The sequence below is a fragment of the Epinephelus moara genome, chromosome 9, assembly GCF_006386435.1.
Source record: "Epinephelus moara isolate mb chromosome 9, YSFRI_EMoa_1.0, whole genome shotgun sequence".
NCBI lineage: Eukaryota > Metazoa > Chordata > Actinopteri > Perciformes > Serranidae > Epinephelus > Epinephelus moara.
Window position 1 is genome coordinate 7,759,779 of NC_065514.1, and position 13,051 is coordinate 7,772,829.

The 13,051-nt window shown below is 41.8% G+C and overlaps 1 protein-coding gene across 1 annotated transcript in view; it reads right to left on the reverse strand.

Moving 5' to 3' along the window:
• Positions 1 to 4,199: 4,199 nt before the first annotated feature.
• Positions 4,200 to 13,051, reverse strand: part of LOC126395792 (phospholipid-transporting ATPase ID-like) — a 20,634-nt gene continuing 11,782 nt past the window's right edge. Inside the window, exons 21-28 of the mRNA XM_050053515.1 lie at positions 12,329 to 12,479; positions 11,707 to 11,890; positions 11,383 to 11,606; positions 8,603 to 8,686; positions 8,250 to 8,495; positions 8,008 to 8,146; positions 7,729 to 7,859; positions 4,200 to 5,577 (exon numbers count right to left, since the gene is read on the reverse strand). Of these exons, the coding sequence (XP_049909472.1) occupies positions 5,272 to 5,577; positions 7,729 to 7,859; positions 8,008 to 8,146; positions 8,250 to 8,495; positions 8,603 to 8,686; positions 11,383 to 11,606; positions 11,707 to 11,890; positions 12,329 to 12,479 (1,465 nt within the window). The 3' untranslated portion in view covers positions 4,200 to 5,271. The remainder of the gene's footprint in view (positions 5,578 to 7,728; positions 7,860 to 8,007; positions 8,147 to 8,249; positions 8,496 to 8,602; positions 8,687 to 11,382; positions 11,607 to 11,706; positions 11,891 to 12,328; positions 12,480 to 13,051) is intronic.

Sequence of the window (13,051 nt, forward strand, 5' to 3'; positions counted from 1 at the left end):
CATCGTAGTACACCCTTCATTCAAAGTTGACAGAAACAAAATATAACTCACAAAAACCATCTTGGTTCATGTTTCCACTGTTCTGTCAATCCCCAACTCTGGTTTGGTCGACATAAACCCTTAATTCACCCAGTTAGACGTTCAAAATCACTGAATTTATACATGCTAAAATTACTATTGAATTGAATGGAGTCTGGTGGAATTGCCTTTTGCAAATTCCCCATTTTTTTCCTATTTTTTGAAACATGTCCAGTATTGAGCGAGACCACTGACGGACAACCTCTCAGGGAATTTGTTGTCCGTCATTTTATGCCCACTAAATTGCTTGTTTTTGTCACGGACAGGCTCAGATTGGGTTTGTAGGTGTTTGACAACATCAAGGAAAGGACCGTACAGAGATTAAATTTTTCGTTAAAGAGTATAATCCTTTTGTTTAACCAAAAACAGACCTGAAATCGCCATCGCCAAACTTACCAGACTCCATTTGAATTAACAGTAATTTTAGCCTGTATAGACCCAGCATATTCTCACATCTAACTGGGTGAATTAAGGGTTTATTTGAACTAAACCAGAGATGGTGATTGTTGGAACTGCGTAAAGATGAACCAGTATAATTTTGTGAGGGTTTTTTTGTTTCTGTGGACTTTGCATAAAGTGTGTTTTACGATGACAAAAATGTACTGATTATTTAAATGGAATCTGGTGGAACTGTCTTTGGCAATTTCAGGGCTGGTTCTGGTAAAACATAAAGGATCTTACTCTTGAACAAAAACGCGTATCTCTGCAGGGATCCTTTCTATAAATTGTCAGACACTTAGAATAATAATTGGAACCTGTCAGTGGCAAAACACTTTTAGTGGACGTAAATTGACGGTGGGGACGTGGCCTGAGTGGTTAGGAGTGGTTGTAGCCTGTTTTGCTGCTGCTGGCTGCAGTGTTTTGGCTCAATACTGGACCAGGTTTAAAAAAAAAGTGATTCACATTCGACACAGCAACATTAGAAAAAAGGGTCCAGCTTGAAAAATATCAGACAAAGGTTTGAACTTACATTGATCAGGTGGTCAAAAACAGGACTCCAAATGACTAACAATGTTGCTTCATAACTACTGGATGTGTATAAAGTTTTTTCAATGGTGAATTGACAGCTTGCTAACTTAGCATTGTACAAAAGACAATAAGTGACAAGTGGCGTGAAGCAGCATGCTGTATAAAGGCTGCTGCTGCTGTGGGCAATCAGGGAAATGACACGCAGGTGAGCTGGTGGGAGGAGCCAACCAAGGTGTTAAACTGGAGGGAAAGGGGTTATCAGAGGGCAGGTGGGCGTGCCTGGGTCTGAAATGACATGACATGTTAGTGACGGTCAATCATTAAAAGGGTCCCATACCAATTTTTATGTCCATTTGGGAGGAAGTGATTAAACTGTTGCTCCACATAGCAGCAGATTGTTGCCTCGTACATTGAAACACGCAGTGATCCTTTGGTCTGACTTGGACCGCCAAGTGTGAAATTCTCTTACAGTTCAGTCTGCTGTCTCCTCTTACAGAAGCTGAGCACTCAGAGCGGGCAGCAGCTTTCCACTTGAACTTTGACCCAGGGGGATTACATGATAAGATCAATGTACATGTCTCCATGTGTGTGTGTGTTCATTTGTACTTTATTCTGTCTTTGGCGTAACACTTGCATCTAACTATAACTGCTCAGCATGCTTCGACTCTGTCCTTGATTCATCCCAGTTTCTGTGTTGAATCAAACCGCTTTTTATTCCTGGAACAATAAATGTCAGTCTATTAATAGCGTAAGTGACGGAACCGACTTGTCGCTGGTCCATCGCTGCTCTCGCTGGCTTTGAATTTCAATGATATGGGCTGTGAAAGGTAGTAAAATGTGTGATGAATAATAATTTTTCTGTTTAATCAGAAATACAATCTGAGGTTGTTTCATAATGGAAAAGTCCCTGGTGCCGGTGGTGGTGGTGGTTTGGGTGTGCCACACAGGCAGGTTATTTATAAAGCATACCACTCCTCATTCCTGCTCCTTACTGTGTGGGGTCATTCTCTGACCTTCACTGGCGACTGTGGAGGCTGCTGACGCTGCTGCATGGCCATGAGGGGAGCAGAAAGGGTTAAATTAGAGCAGAAGGAAGCTGGGAGACTTTTATTTTTCAACCAAGCATGGTTGCCAAGCATGTGAGGAGATCTGATATGACTTCTAATACCATTAAAACATTATTAATTTGTATTATGTCTGCGTAATATATCAAGGATTTTATTCCTCTTCTACACCTCTTTAGTTATTGGCTTTTCAAACCCATATCCATAAACTGTGATATACACCAACCTGTTCCTTTTTCCTGTGCATCAGAGAGCAGATTAGAAGCTTTTATGGATCTGTGCCACGCTGGGACAGCCCTCCACCGGTGATGTCATTGCTGGCAGTCCCGGAGGACACTGCAGTTGTGGGCTGAATGCAGTATGAGTGTGTGTATGTGTATGTGTATGTGTGTGTGTGTCTGCAGATGTAACAGTACAGTATGCATGTATGGGAAATGTGAGTGAAAAGAGAGAGCGGACCGCAGGCAGAGAGAGAGAGAGAGAGAGTAAAAGTGCACTCAGCTGCATACATAATGCAAACAAATCTGGAGGGTTGAGGCTTCCTAAAAGAGTTCAGGTTATAAAATATTTACAGTAATCAGACATTTTTGTTCTTAATACAGATTCTGGTGTCTCTGAATACTGTGATAGTGTGCCTGTGCATGTTTCTATCAGTCAATCTAAAACATCTTTACAGTTTTAACTTCCTTGTTTTTCAAAAAGCATTCGTGACAATTTATAACAATGATCTTCCTTGTACTTATATGTATTTCCATGTCTTTGCTTCCTGTGTCACTGTATTGAGTCCTGTGTTGTATCGGCGAAGGTTCCCCTACATGTGGACCTTGGAAACCACACTGCGAACTCCACTTCCCAGGTGCTCTTTATTTAATGTCATTATAAGATGTGAGGTACAAGATAATTTGCCCTGATGAAAGTGGTCAGTCAAGTGTTTTCTTTTGTTCATGGATAATCTGCTATGTAGAAACTTGACTGTGATGATCGGAGGCTTAGATGATAAATGAAAGACAGTGGCAAGATCTGTGGTTTAAGTTTAAAAGGGGATTTTATGAATAACTCTGCTGGACTTTGCACTCTCCCTTGTATAACATGTAAACCATCACCAATACTTTACTGAAAACACAGATACCAAGACAACAAGACCCCTGGCTCTCAAATACTTTGACGAACTGGTACCCATTGAATGAGTTATTCAACGGATACCCTAAGGGATCGTTGGGGAGAAAAACTACAGATGGGTAAAAAATACCCCAGGGTTGGGAGAGAGTTACTGCCTCAAGCGAGGAAGTTCAAGTATCTCAGGGTCTCGTTCGTGAGTTAGGGTAGAATGGAGCGTGAGATGGATACGCAGATTGTCGTGGTGAAGAGGTAGCTGAGCCGGAAGTTGAAGCTTTCGATTTACTGGTCCATCTACGTCCCAACCCTCACCTATGGTCATGAGCGCTGGGTAGTGACTGAAAGAATGAGATCGCGGATACAAGTTGCCGAAATGAGGTTCTTCTGTGGGGTGGCTGGGCTCAGCCTTAGAGATAGGGTGAGGAGCTCGGAGTAGAGCTGCTGCTCCTTCGCACTGAAAGGGGTCCGTTGAGGTGGTTCAGGCATCTGATCAGGATCCTCCTGGGCACCTCCTGCTGGAGATGTTTCAGGCACATCCCACTGGTAGGAGGCCCCGAGGCAGACCCAGAACACACTGGAGGGACCTCATATCCTGTCTGGCCTGGGAACACCTTAGGGTCCCCCAGGAGGAGCTGGAGAGCAATGCTGGGGAGAGGGACGTCTGGGGTACTTTGCTTGGCCTGCTGCCCCCGCGACCCGGCCTCAGATAAGCGGATTGATGGATAGTAAGATACATACTTTTTCTTTCTTCTGAGAAACTTTTGAATTCTCTCAAAAAACTTTTGTGTTCTCCCGAGACATACTATTGTGGTATGCAGCCGCCGACAGAGCGAACACATTTCTCGGGAGAATGCAAAACCCCACCCATCTTTTTTCCCCTTCAAAGTCCCCTTATGGGCTCCATATAATCCATCTTTAACAAGGCAAGAAATATTAAATGGACAAACAGACTAATTACACAATAATAAAACAATGTTTTAAAAAATCTTCATTTATATAATTATGTAAACAACAGAGTGAAAATAGGTTCATTGTAGATTTCGACTGAAACCACTGGTTCATCCCTTCTCAGTATGACACCCTGAGTATTAACAATTCACACAAAAAAAATCTAAACGGTACAAAATGCAACGTCATGTTGCAGGCAGTGTGATCGTCCAGTTTCTCCAGATCAGCTGGTGGCAAGCTTTACATTTGTTTTAACTTTATAACAATTTCTACAGATCAGTAATAAACATTTGGTGACACAAAGTTAATCTCATCGCAGTTTCTGGTTTTGCATGTTTTAGCTCATGAGGTACAAACTGGATACCGTATGCTTTTTGGTCATCCACAGCCATAATAAATCATGCTTGAATGTACATTTTATTTTGTCTCTTCTGGCAGCTGTGAGTACGGATTGTTTAAAAAACAAGCTGTCCCTGTGAGAATGTTCAAGGTCAAAAATTTATCTTGCAGAACTTTTCATAGGTTGCACTATCTCGGAGGAACAAGGCTGTGTTTTGCTTATGCAAAGTGGAATTGAAATGAATGGAAAAGGATTAAATCTCTAAGCTATGTTGTAGGAAAATCAAACACATTGTGAAATAATTTGAATTTAATCTCTCTGTTTTGCAATTTCAAAGTGCTTTTTTAGCATCTTGCTCTCAAATCACATGTTCTTGAATGCAGGTTTTCGAATAACGTCCCTGCTGGAAACATTTTATCACACGAAACTGACAAAACTTAAGGCACTTAAATGACTGACTGCCCTGCTAATGCAGTTTTCCACAAGTTGACTGTATTGTAATGAAATTAATTGAAACCAATATCTTTCTGGAAGGAAGATAATCCATCTAAAAAATTGGAAAAATTTGGAATTGCTAAAACATGCAGAAGCACCAGTGTGGTCCTTTCAGGTTATAAATGCTGCCAAGTTTTTCACAGTGATATCAACATTCATCCATTAGAAAAAAACCTTGAGTCAAAGTCAGACTCAGTTTTAAGTGTAAAGGTTCGACCTGGAAACGATCCAGGTGGTGAGCTTGTGCTCCAGAATAAAAACTTATGCTGATCCCACGCTCTCTGCTGGGTTTACACCTCCTGTCTGAGGGCTCTGTGACTCCTCCTGTTCTTCTGCGATAGTGCGGTAGTGCTGTGGCTGATTGTGAGCCAGAGGAGAGTCTGTTTGTGTAAACAGGCCTGAGCGGCTCCTCAGAGGTCGTCTCAGCAGGAACTTCCGAGACGTCACCAGATCGCCGTAGCCTTGAGAGTGGGAGAAGGCATAGCCAGAGCGATGGCTGATACGCCTTGGAAGTGTGCGGCGAGGTGCAGGAGCTGGCAGTGCCTCCTTCCGCAACTTATGTCTCACCTAGAAGGGGGTGAGAAGCACAAGCCTTAAATGAAGACTTCTTAATATGGGTACATTTGCTTATACAGAAAGGTTTATTGCTATTAATTCACATGCTTTGTTAGGGTCCACCTACCTCCATGATGTTTTTACTAATATTTTTATATGATAGCATTCCACACACCACAAGAACTCCCTGTTTGTGTACTATTTCATGTAACATTGAGAGCTCATAAAATGTTACAGCCATATCAGATGTTTATTTTAAATGTGGCCAAAGTTTCAAATACTGTGGAACGTATGTAAATGTAATCCCTGTGGATAAAACCTCAGGGTTCAGACTGTTCTGAATACTCTGTTTCCAACTGTTGCATCTAGTTTGGCGACAAAATGATGTCAGCTCAGGATGGAGCATTTACATGTAGCCTACACTGCTACATGTAGCTACAAGCTAAAGTCAGGGAAACGTGAGCCTGGTTGCCGATGTTGTTAATCTCAGCCCAATTTCAGATCATATTCCTGCTGGAACATGTCCAGTTGTGTGTAGAAGCTATTACTGGTGATGTTTAACAGGAGAAAGTGCCGCTATACACAGGCGTTCCCTGGCTGCAAATATACTGCTACATGTAGCTACAAGCTAACGTCTGGAAAACATGAGCTTGATTGCCAATGTTGTTAAGTTAGCCCAATTTCAGATCATGTTACAGTCCAGTTATGCTGTTATTACTAATATTTAAGGGGAGAAAGTGCCCCTGTACACAGTCATTCCCTGGCTGCAAATACACTGCTACATGTAGCCATAAGCTAACGTCAGGGAAACATGATCCTGGTTTCCAATGTGTTTCCCCCAGATTTCAGATCATATTCCTGCTGGGACCTGTCCTGTTGTGTTAAGAAATATTTATTGGTGATGTTTAACAGGAGAAAGTGCCAGAATACACATTCATTCCCTGGCTGCAAATACACTGCTACCTGTAGCTACATGCTAACGTCAGGGAAACATGATCCTGGTTGCAGTTGTTGTTAGTTTCAGCCCAATTTTGGATCATATTCCTTCTGAAACATGTCCTGTTGTGTTTAGAAGCTTTTACTGGTGATGTTTAAAAGGAGAAAGTGCCGCTATACACAGTCATTCCCTGGCTCCAAACACACTGTTACATGTAGCTACATGCTAACGTCAGGGAAACGTATAATCTTGGTTGCTGATGTCTTAAATTTCCCCCAGATTTTGGATCATATTCCTTCTGGAACATGTCCTGTTGTGTTTAGAAATATTTATTGGTGATGTTTAACAGGAGAAAGTGTCGCTATACACAGTCATTTCCTGGCTGCAAACACTGAAACATATGGCTACAAGCTAACATCAGGGGAACGTGATTGTGGTTGCCGATGTTGTTCATTTCAGCCCGATTTTGGATCATATTCCTGCTGGAACCTGTCCAGTAGCGTTTTTATTAGTGATGTTAAACAAAAGGAAGTGCCGCTACACATAGTCATTCCCTGCCTGCAAATACACTGCTACATGTAGCTACATGCTAACGTCAGGGAAACATGATCTTGGTTGCTGAGGTTTTCAATTTCCCCCAGATATCAGATCATATTCCTGTTGGAATATGTCCAGTAGCATTTTTATTAGTGATGTTTAACGGAAGAAAGTGCCGCTTAACACAGTCATTCCCTGGCTGCAAATACACTGCTACATGTAGCTACATGCTAACGTCAGGGAAACATGATCCTGGTTAGTGAGGTTTTGAATTTCCCCCAGATTTCGGATCATATTCCTGCTGAAACATGTCCTGTTGTGCTAAAACGGAGCATCTCAGACAGAGGGTGGAATACAGATGTTCCAGCACAGACAGTATTAAAGACATTCATGTTTCTGGTTTTTAGGAATATGTATTTAACTAAGCATACATGCTTGAAAGCTCGAAACATCTGTTGGTAAAAATCGCAGGTTGATTAGTATCATGACAGTCATTCTTTTTGATCGCTTTTGCTGCCTTATTCACATCGCAATCCAAACTGTAACCTGGGAGGGCCGAGTTCAAATGCTGCATTGCCATAAGACATATCTTGTCAGTCAGAGAATGATAACTTTATTCATCAAGGTGATAAAAAAAAGAATGCATAAAAGACAAGATGGTTTGATAGTCGTGTCATGTGTTATCTCACCTTGTCGTTGATGGTGGGCCGGAGCTGAATGAGAATGAAACGGAAAGCCACCACAGGCAGAATACAGAGGAGGGAAGTCAGGAATATGGTGAGCCACACGTTAGGCTGGTTCAGAGAGTTCCTTGCGGTGCCTGGAGTTCCAAAAGTAACAGATCAGTAGTCAGAATCACAAAGTAAAAGTGTTTATTATTATACAACTCTAGAGTATTGTATACTAAAATTTGAAGACATGGGCATTAACAACCTCTCTGCCTCCATAAATGAGCTAAATCTACTCACCGATGAAGGGGAAAGAGGAGGTGAAGATGAGAAACATGCCGTTGCTGTACATGGTCATTGTGACGGCAAAGTAAGCGGCCAGGCTGCCCCACACAAAAAACTGGTTCACTGCGGTCCAGTAGTGTGTGTCCAGACACAGCTGAAAAATGTATTTATATTTTATTCTGGTGCACATTAATTCATGTGTATAAGAACCTGCAGTGTGCTGTGATGCTTCTTGGGACAGGAACTGTTCTCCTCACCTGTACGTTCATCACAACCAGCAGACAGGTCTGTGCCAACAAAGCAAAGGACTGATAGTCAGCGATGTCCTTGCCGTCATCTCGGACCGTGTCCTGCATGGCGGCCCACGGGATGAAGAAGAGGATGAGGGAGCTGTAGCAGCTGTGTAGCATACAGCGCACAAAGGCTTTCTTACTGAAATACAGGTTGAGCTGGCCTGGAGAGTAGAGCTGAGGGTACTGGAAACTCCAGCGGTCATTTACATCCTATGGAAAAAGAGGATTAGAAAGAGACATGAGAAAGCGTAAGGATACAGATGTGGGTGTCAGATTTGAGTTTTGGAGGTATTTAGAACAATTTTCTTAGTGCATACCTGGTCAAAGAGGCTGAGGCCGAGCACAGGCAAAGCTGTGTAAACCAGGTTGTACAAGGTGATGAACCACTCGTCATACACAGTCTATGAACAAGAACAACAGAGGAAACATTAAACATGTAAATACAGCATTGAGAAACTGGTACGCGCTTATGTCTATCCTCCTGAGACCTTGTGTCCTCATATGATGACAACACATTCTGGGTTTGCTGCACCTTATACTTCATTCTGCTTAACTCAGACCTGTTGTCCTCATCCGTGGACACTTTTTGTGCCATCTAGTGGTAGTAAGAGCACAATACACTAAACCATGTAAAAACAAGATGGCAGCCATCTCTGCCAAGTCAGTCTGCAGCCGATCCCAACACAAAAGTGGACAAGTTCCAAAACCTGATCACATTTTATGGTTGTAACTTGTCTGATATGGCAACACATTTGACCAATTTTAGCAACAGTAAAAAGAGAGGACGCCGTTAATTAGGAAGTACTCCTCTGAGGACATTGGGTCTTTATAGAGTGTGCCAGGGCTGACGTCAAAACCCGGAAGTTTAGCATCGCGCTGGTTCCCGGAAGAGAAAGTGAATGTGATTTTTGCATTGCATTTTGGATTATGTCAGAAAATAAGCTCTGTGGCTAACACAAGTTTATGATACTTACAGGTTTTGTTCAGCGAGATAATCTTCACATATGAACACCTTTCATACCGCATTTGAAGCTTAAATGCGATCGCCAGAAGTAAAAAGCTAACGTTAGGCTTTAACGGACTACATGACTACTCCACGGTCGCATGACTCTTGACGTCACCGCCACTAAGCTTTCAACTGATTTCGGCCGCTTTATTTTAAAAACATTGTATAATGGGGAAATCGGACTGTTTAAGCTAAATAAGAAGCTGTAATGGCGGACTGCCAGCACTCTCGCCTGTTCGGGGGTGATGACGTTTAATGTCCCCGACAGGGTTTGTAGTCGTATTGAGCAACTTGTTAGCAACCGCCTTTTTTACGACACGTAAAAGCTTCAAAATTCACAAGTAGGGTATTTACTGACGTGTTTTATGTCGTAGAACAAAACCTGAAACTCGCTTAAGCTTTTGTTAACCACAGACCTTATTTGAGGCATTTTACCAAAATCCCATTCAAAAAACGTATTGACTTTTAGACGAGAGAACCGGAAGTGCTAAAAGCGCTAACGGAGTTCCGGGTTTACTGGCACACTCTATTGTTGTCTTGTTTGAGGATGTTGGGACTTTTGTCTCTACAGACACAAGGACATTCCTTGCTTGGAGTATTAAATGTGGAAAACTGATGCAGAATTTCTAAATGAACAAATCACTGACTTTTAGATTTGTTTCATTACTTGTAATTTAGTTTTTGCACAACAATGTTCAGACATTGAAATACACTGTTTTATTCTTTATTACCACTGTAACTATTGAAAATAAACCCAATGTCCTCATATGAGGATATCTAAAGCTACTTCCTGTTCAAAGACAGTGTTTAGTTTTTATATGTATCATGTCGTACTGATCCCAAACAGCTCAGAGATGGTAAAAATGTGTACCAAAGAGAAGTTGAGGTCTCAGGAGGACATGCCTACAATCGTATGTTCGTCAAAAAAGTTGTTGCAATTTCGGAAACAATTTGTATTTTGCTTGGAACAGTTGACACCAAAATTAAAAACACATTTTTTCTTCTTACCTGTAGTGCTACTTGTCAATCAAGATTGCTTTGGCGTAAGTTACTGAGCGTTGGAGTTAACAGCCGTAGAGATGTCTGCCTTTTCTCCAATATAATGAAATTAGATGGCACTCTGTTTGTGGAGCTCAAAGCGTAAAAAAATACATTTGATAAACTCAACAGAAATATCTCTTTGTAGAAATCATGACCTGGTTACTCAAGATAATCCACAGACCTTGTTGTGAGCAGTTTCATGGAAAACATATCACAGCGCAGAAGGAAACGTGCATCTACTTTTAGCTCATCTAGCACCACTGAGCTAGCTGATGTTACATCTCAGCCAAGGAGGACACCAAATGTTTAGATCTCATGGTGACTTGAGCATGAGCCTCTTGTCTATGAGTAGATGCACGCTTTTGCCAGGTGATACGGTTGCAGGGTGTAGTTCAATGTAGTTCAAGCCAAGTGCCACCTAGTTCCATTATATTTGAGAGAAGGCAGACATCTATGTGGGTGACAACTGCAACTCACACGAAAACAATCTAGACTGATAAACACCGCTACAGGTAAGAGGAAAAATACGTATTTCTGATTTTGGGAGTGAACCGTCCCTTTAAATTTTTGTTTTGTGGATGGACAAACGTGCATATGGGTTTCTTGAATTTGATTTAAGCATATAGGGGACATCTGAGGGGTTGTTGCAGTGCACAAGCCAGCGATTAATACTTTTATGAAGGCTACAATATTTAGTTCATGTTGGAACTGTAGGAGGTGTTGTTTTAACTTTATGGTAATTAATGAGACTGTGATTTGTGGTCTTGTAGAGCAGCATGTATTATATTGTATGATCTTCATGTTATATTGAGCATCCCCTGAACATTGCAACACATATTCTGTAATCTCTAATACATACAGCAGATACTTTTTTATGTGCAGCTTGTCATGACATCACTTCTGAGGGACGACATCATTCAACATCATAGCATAACATTAAAACTGAATCGAAACACAGACTCAAAAAGTCAGTTTGAGCTATTCTTAGACTGACCCTTACAAGATGACTCACTGTGCCTGTAGCCCATCAATTATGAACATGTCCCTCACCTGTGCAGAGAAGCCGCAGAAGAAGGCGTACCAGAAATGCACGAAGGTGAAGGTGAAGTTCTTGTAAAAGAAATATTGCAGGAACTTGCACATGCGTAGGTAGGACCAGCGACCGTGCACCAGCAGGAGGCGCTGAAGGTAACGGAACTGAGCGAAGGAGTAGTCGCTGGAGAGAACAGCCTGCATGCCCTCCTGACCACTGATACCTACACCGATATGAGCAGCTGAAAGACGGACAGACACATAATGAGTAACAGTAAGCATTTTCTAGCTGTTTGGTTCTACTGCTGTCCTTGTAATAGCGTCTGAGATGAATGAGCTCACCCTTGATCATGCTGACATCGTTGGCCCCATCCCCAATGGCCAGAGTGACAGCCTGCTTGTATTTCTTTACCAGCTGAACCACCTGGGCCTTCTGCAGAGGGGTGACCCTGCAGCAAATCACTGTCTGACACATACATGCTGTCCTAAGCAGCTCCAGCTGCAAGTTCTTCTCAAGTGCAAAGGCCTGAGGACCAAAGGGAAGACGGGATTAGAGGACTGTAATGAGGTCATGGGTCAAGTACCCCCAACACAACCATTCAATCCCACTCAGCCAAACACTAAAAATAAGTCCTCTGCATACTGTTAGGAATACGGTTAATGAAGCTAGTGAAGAAATAATTAATCCTTGATCAACCTAAAAGTAGTTTAATTTATATTCTGAGCCTAAAAATGCCAATGTGTGTGTTTTAATTGTACAATGAGGTGACTTTCCAGCAAGTGTAAGTCACCTTTTGGGCCTGGCCAAGCAACTTTATAAAAAATAAAAATAGGAAATAAAAAATAGGACATCCAGCAGGACTTTTTCTGGATCAATGATATTTATAGAGACAAAAAGACACTAAATTTCTTGTCGAATCAGCAGCTAGTAAAAATAGATATGTACCCCAAAAAGCCGTCTTACCAGACTGTGTCCATTAATAACAAGGGCGTATTCTCCGTCCACCTTTTCATCCTGCACAGTCTCTGTCTTCTGAAGCCAAAACAGGCCTGCACGAGCTTTGACCACAGATGGCTCCTCTGCAGCTTCTGGACACATTTCCCTTCTTGCATTCCTGGAAACAGGAGGACATGGACATGGCTGCGTGAGTTCATGAAAAGCTCAGCAATTTTTTTATGAACTGTATTTCTTTAGAAAATAATGTGTTTAGGATAGAAGCAAATGAACTTGAACTCATTAGCTGCCAAAAGACTTGCCATCAACACTTAAAACATGATGTCAGTGGGGCTTAAGTATTAACATGCCAATGAGTTTAATGATAAACGTTAATCAGCCACTCCTCTCCTTCACGGGTGTTTAGCAGTAAATATATTGCCTCCTGAGTGGCCTTCTAAAATGCCTCCTCCTTTAGTAGGAATGTTAATGATGAAGAAAATCTTCATCTACGTAAACTGACAAACCTGAGATGACTAGGCAAGGTGTAACTAGGCAAAGCAGGCCTGTCAGGCTGTCAGCCTGATGCGCACCTCCCCAGAAATATAACTACATGTCACAGCGACGCAGACCTCCTCTCTATTTCTGTAAACTGAAACCATTTCCCTCAGTGGAAACAAAGCTTTTATTTACTTTAATTTCACAGATAAGAAACAATAAATTGTGAAGACAATAAAGCCTCCACAAAAATAG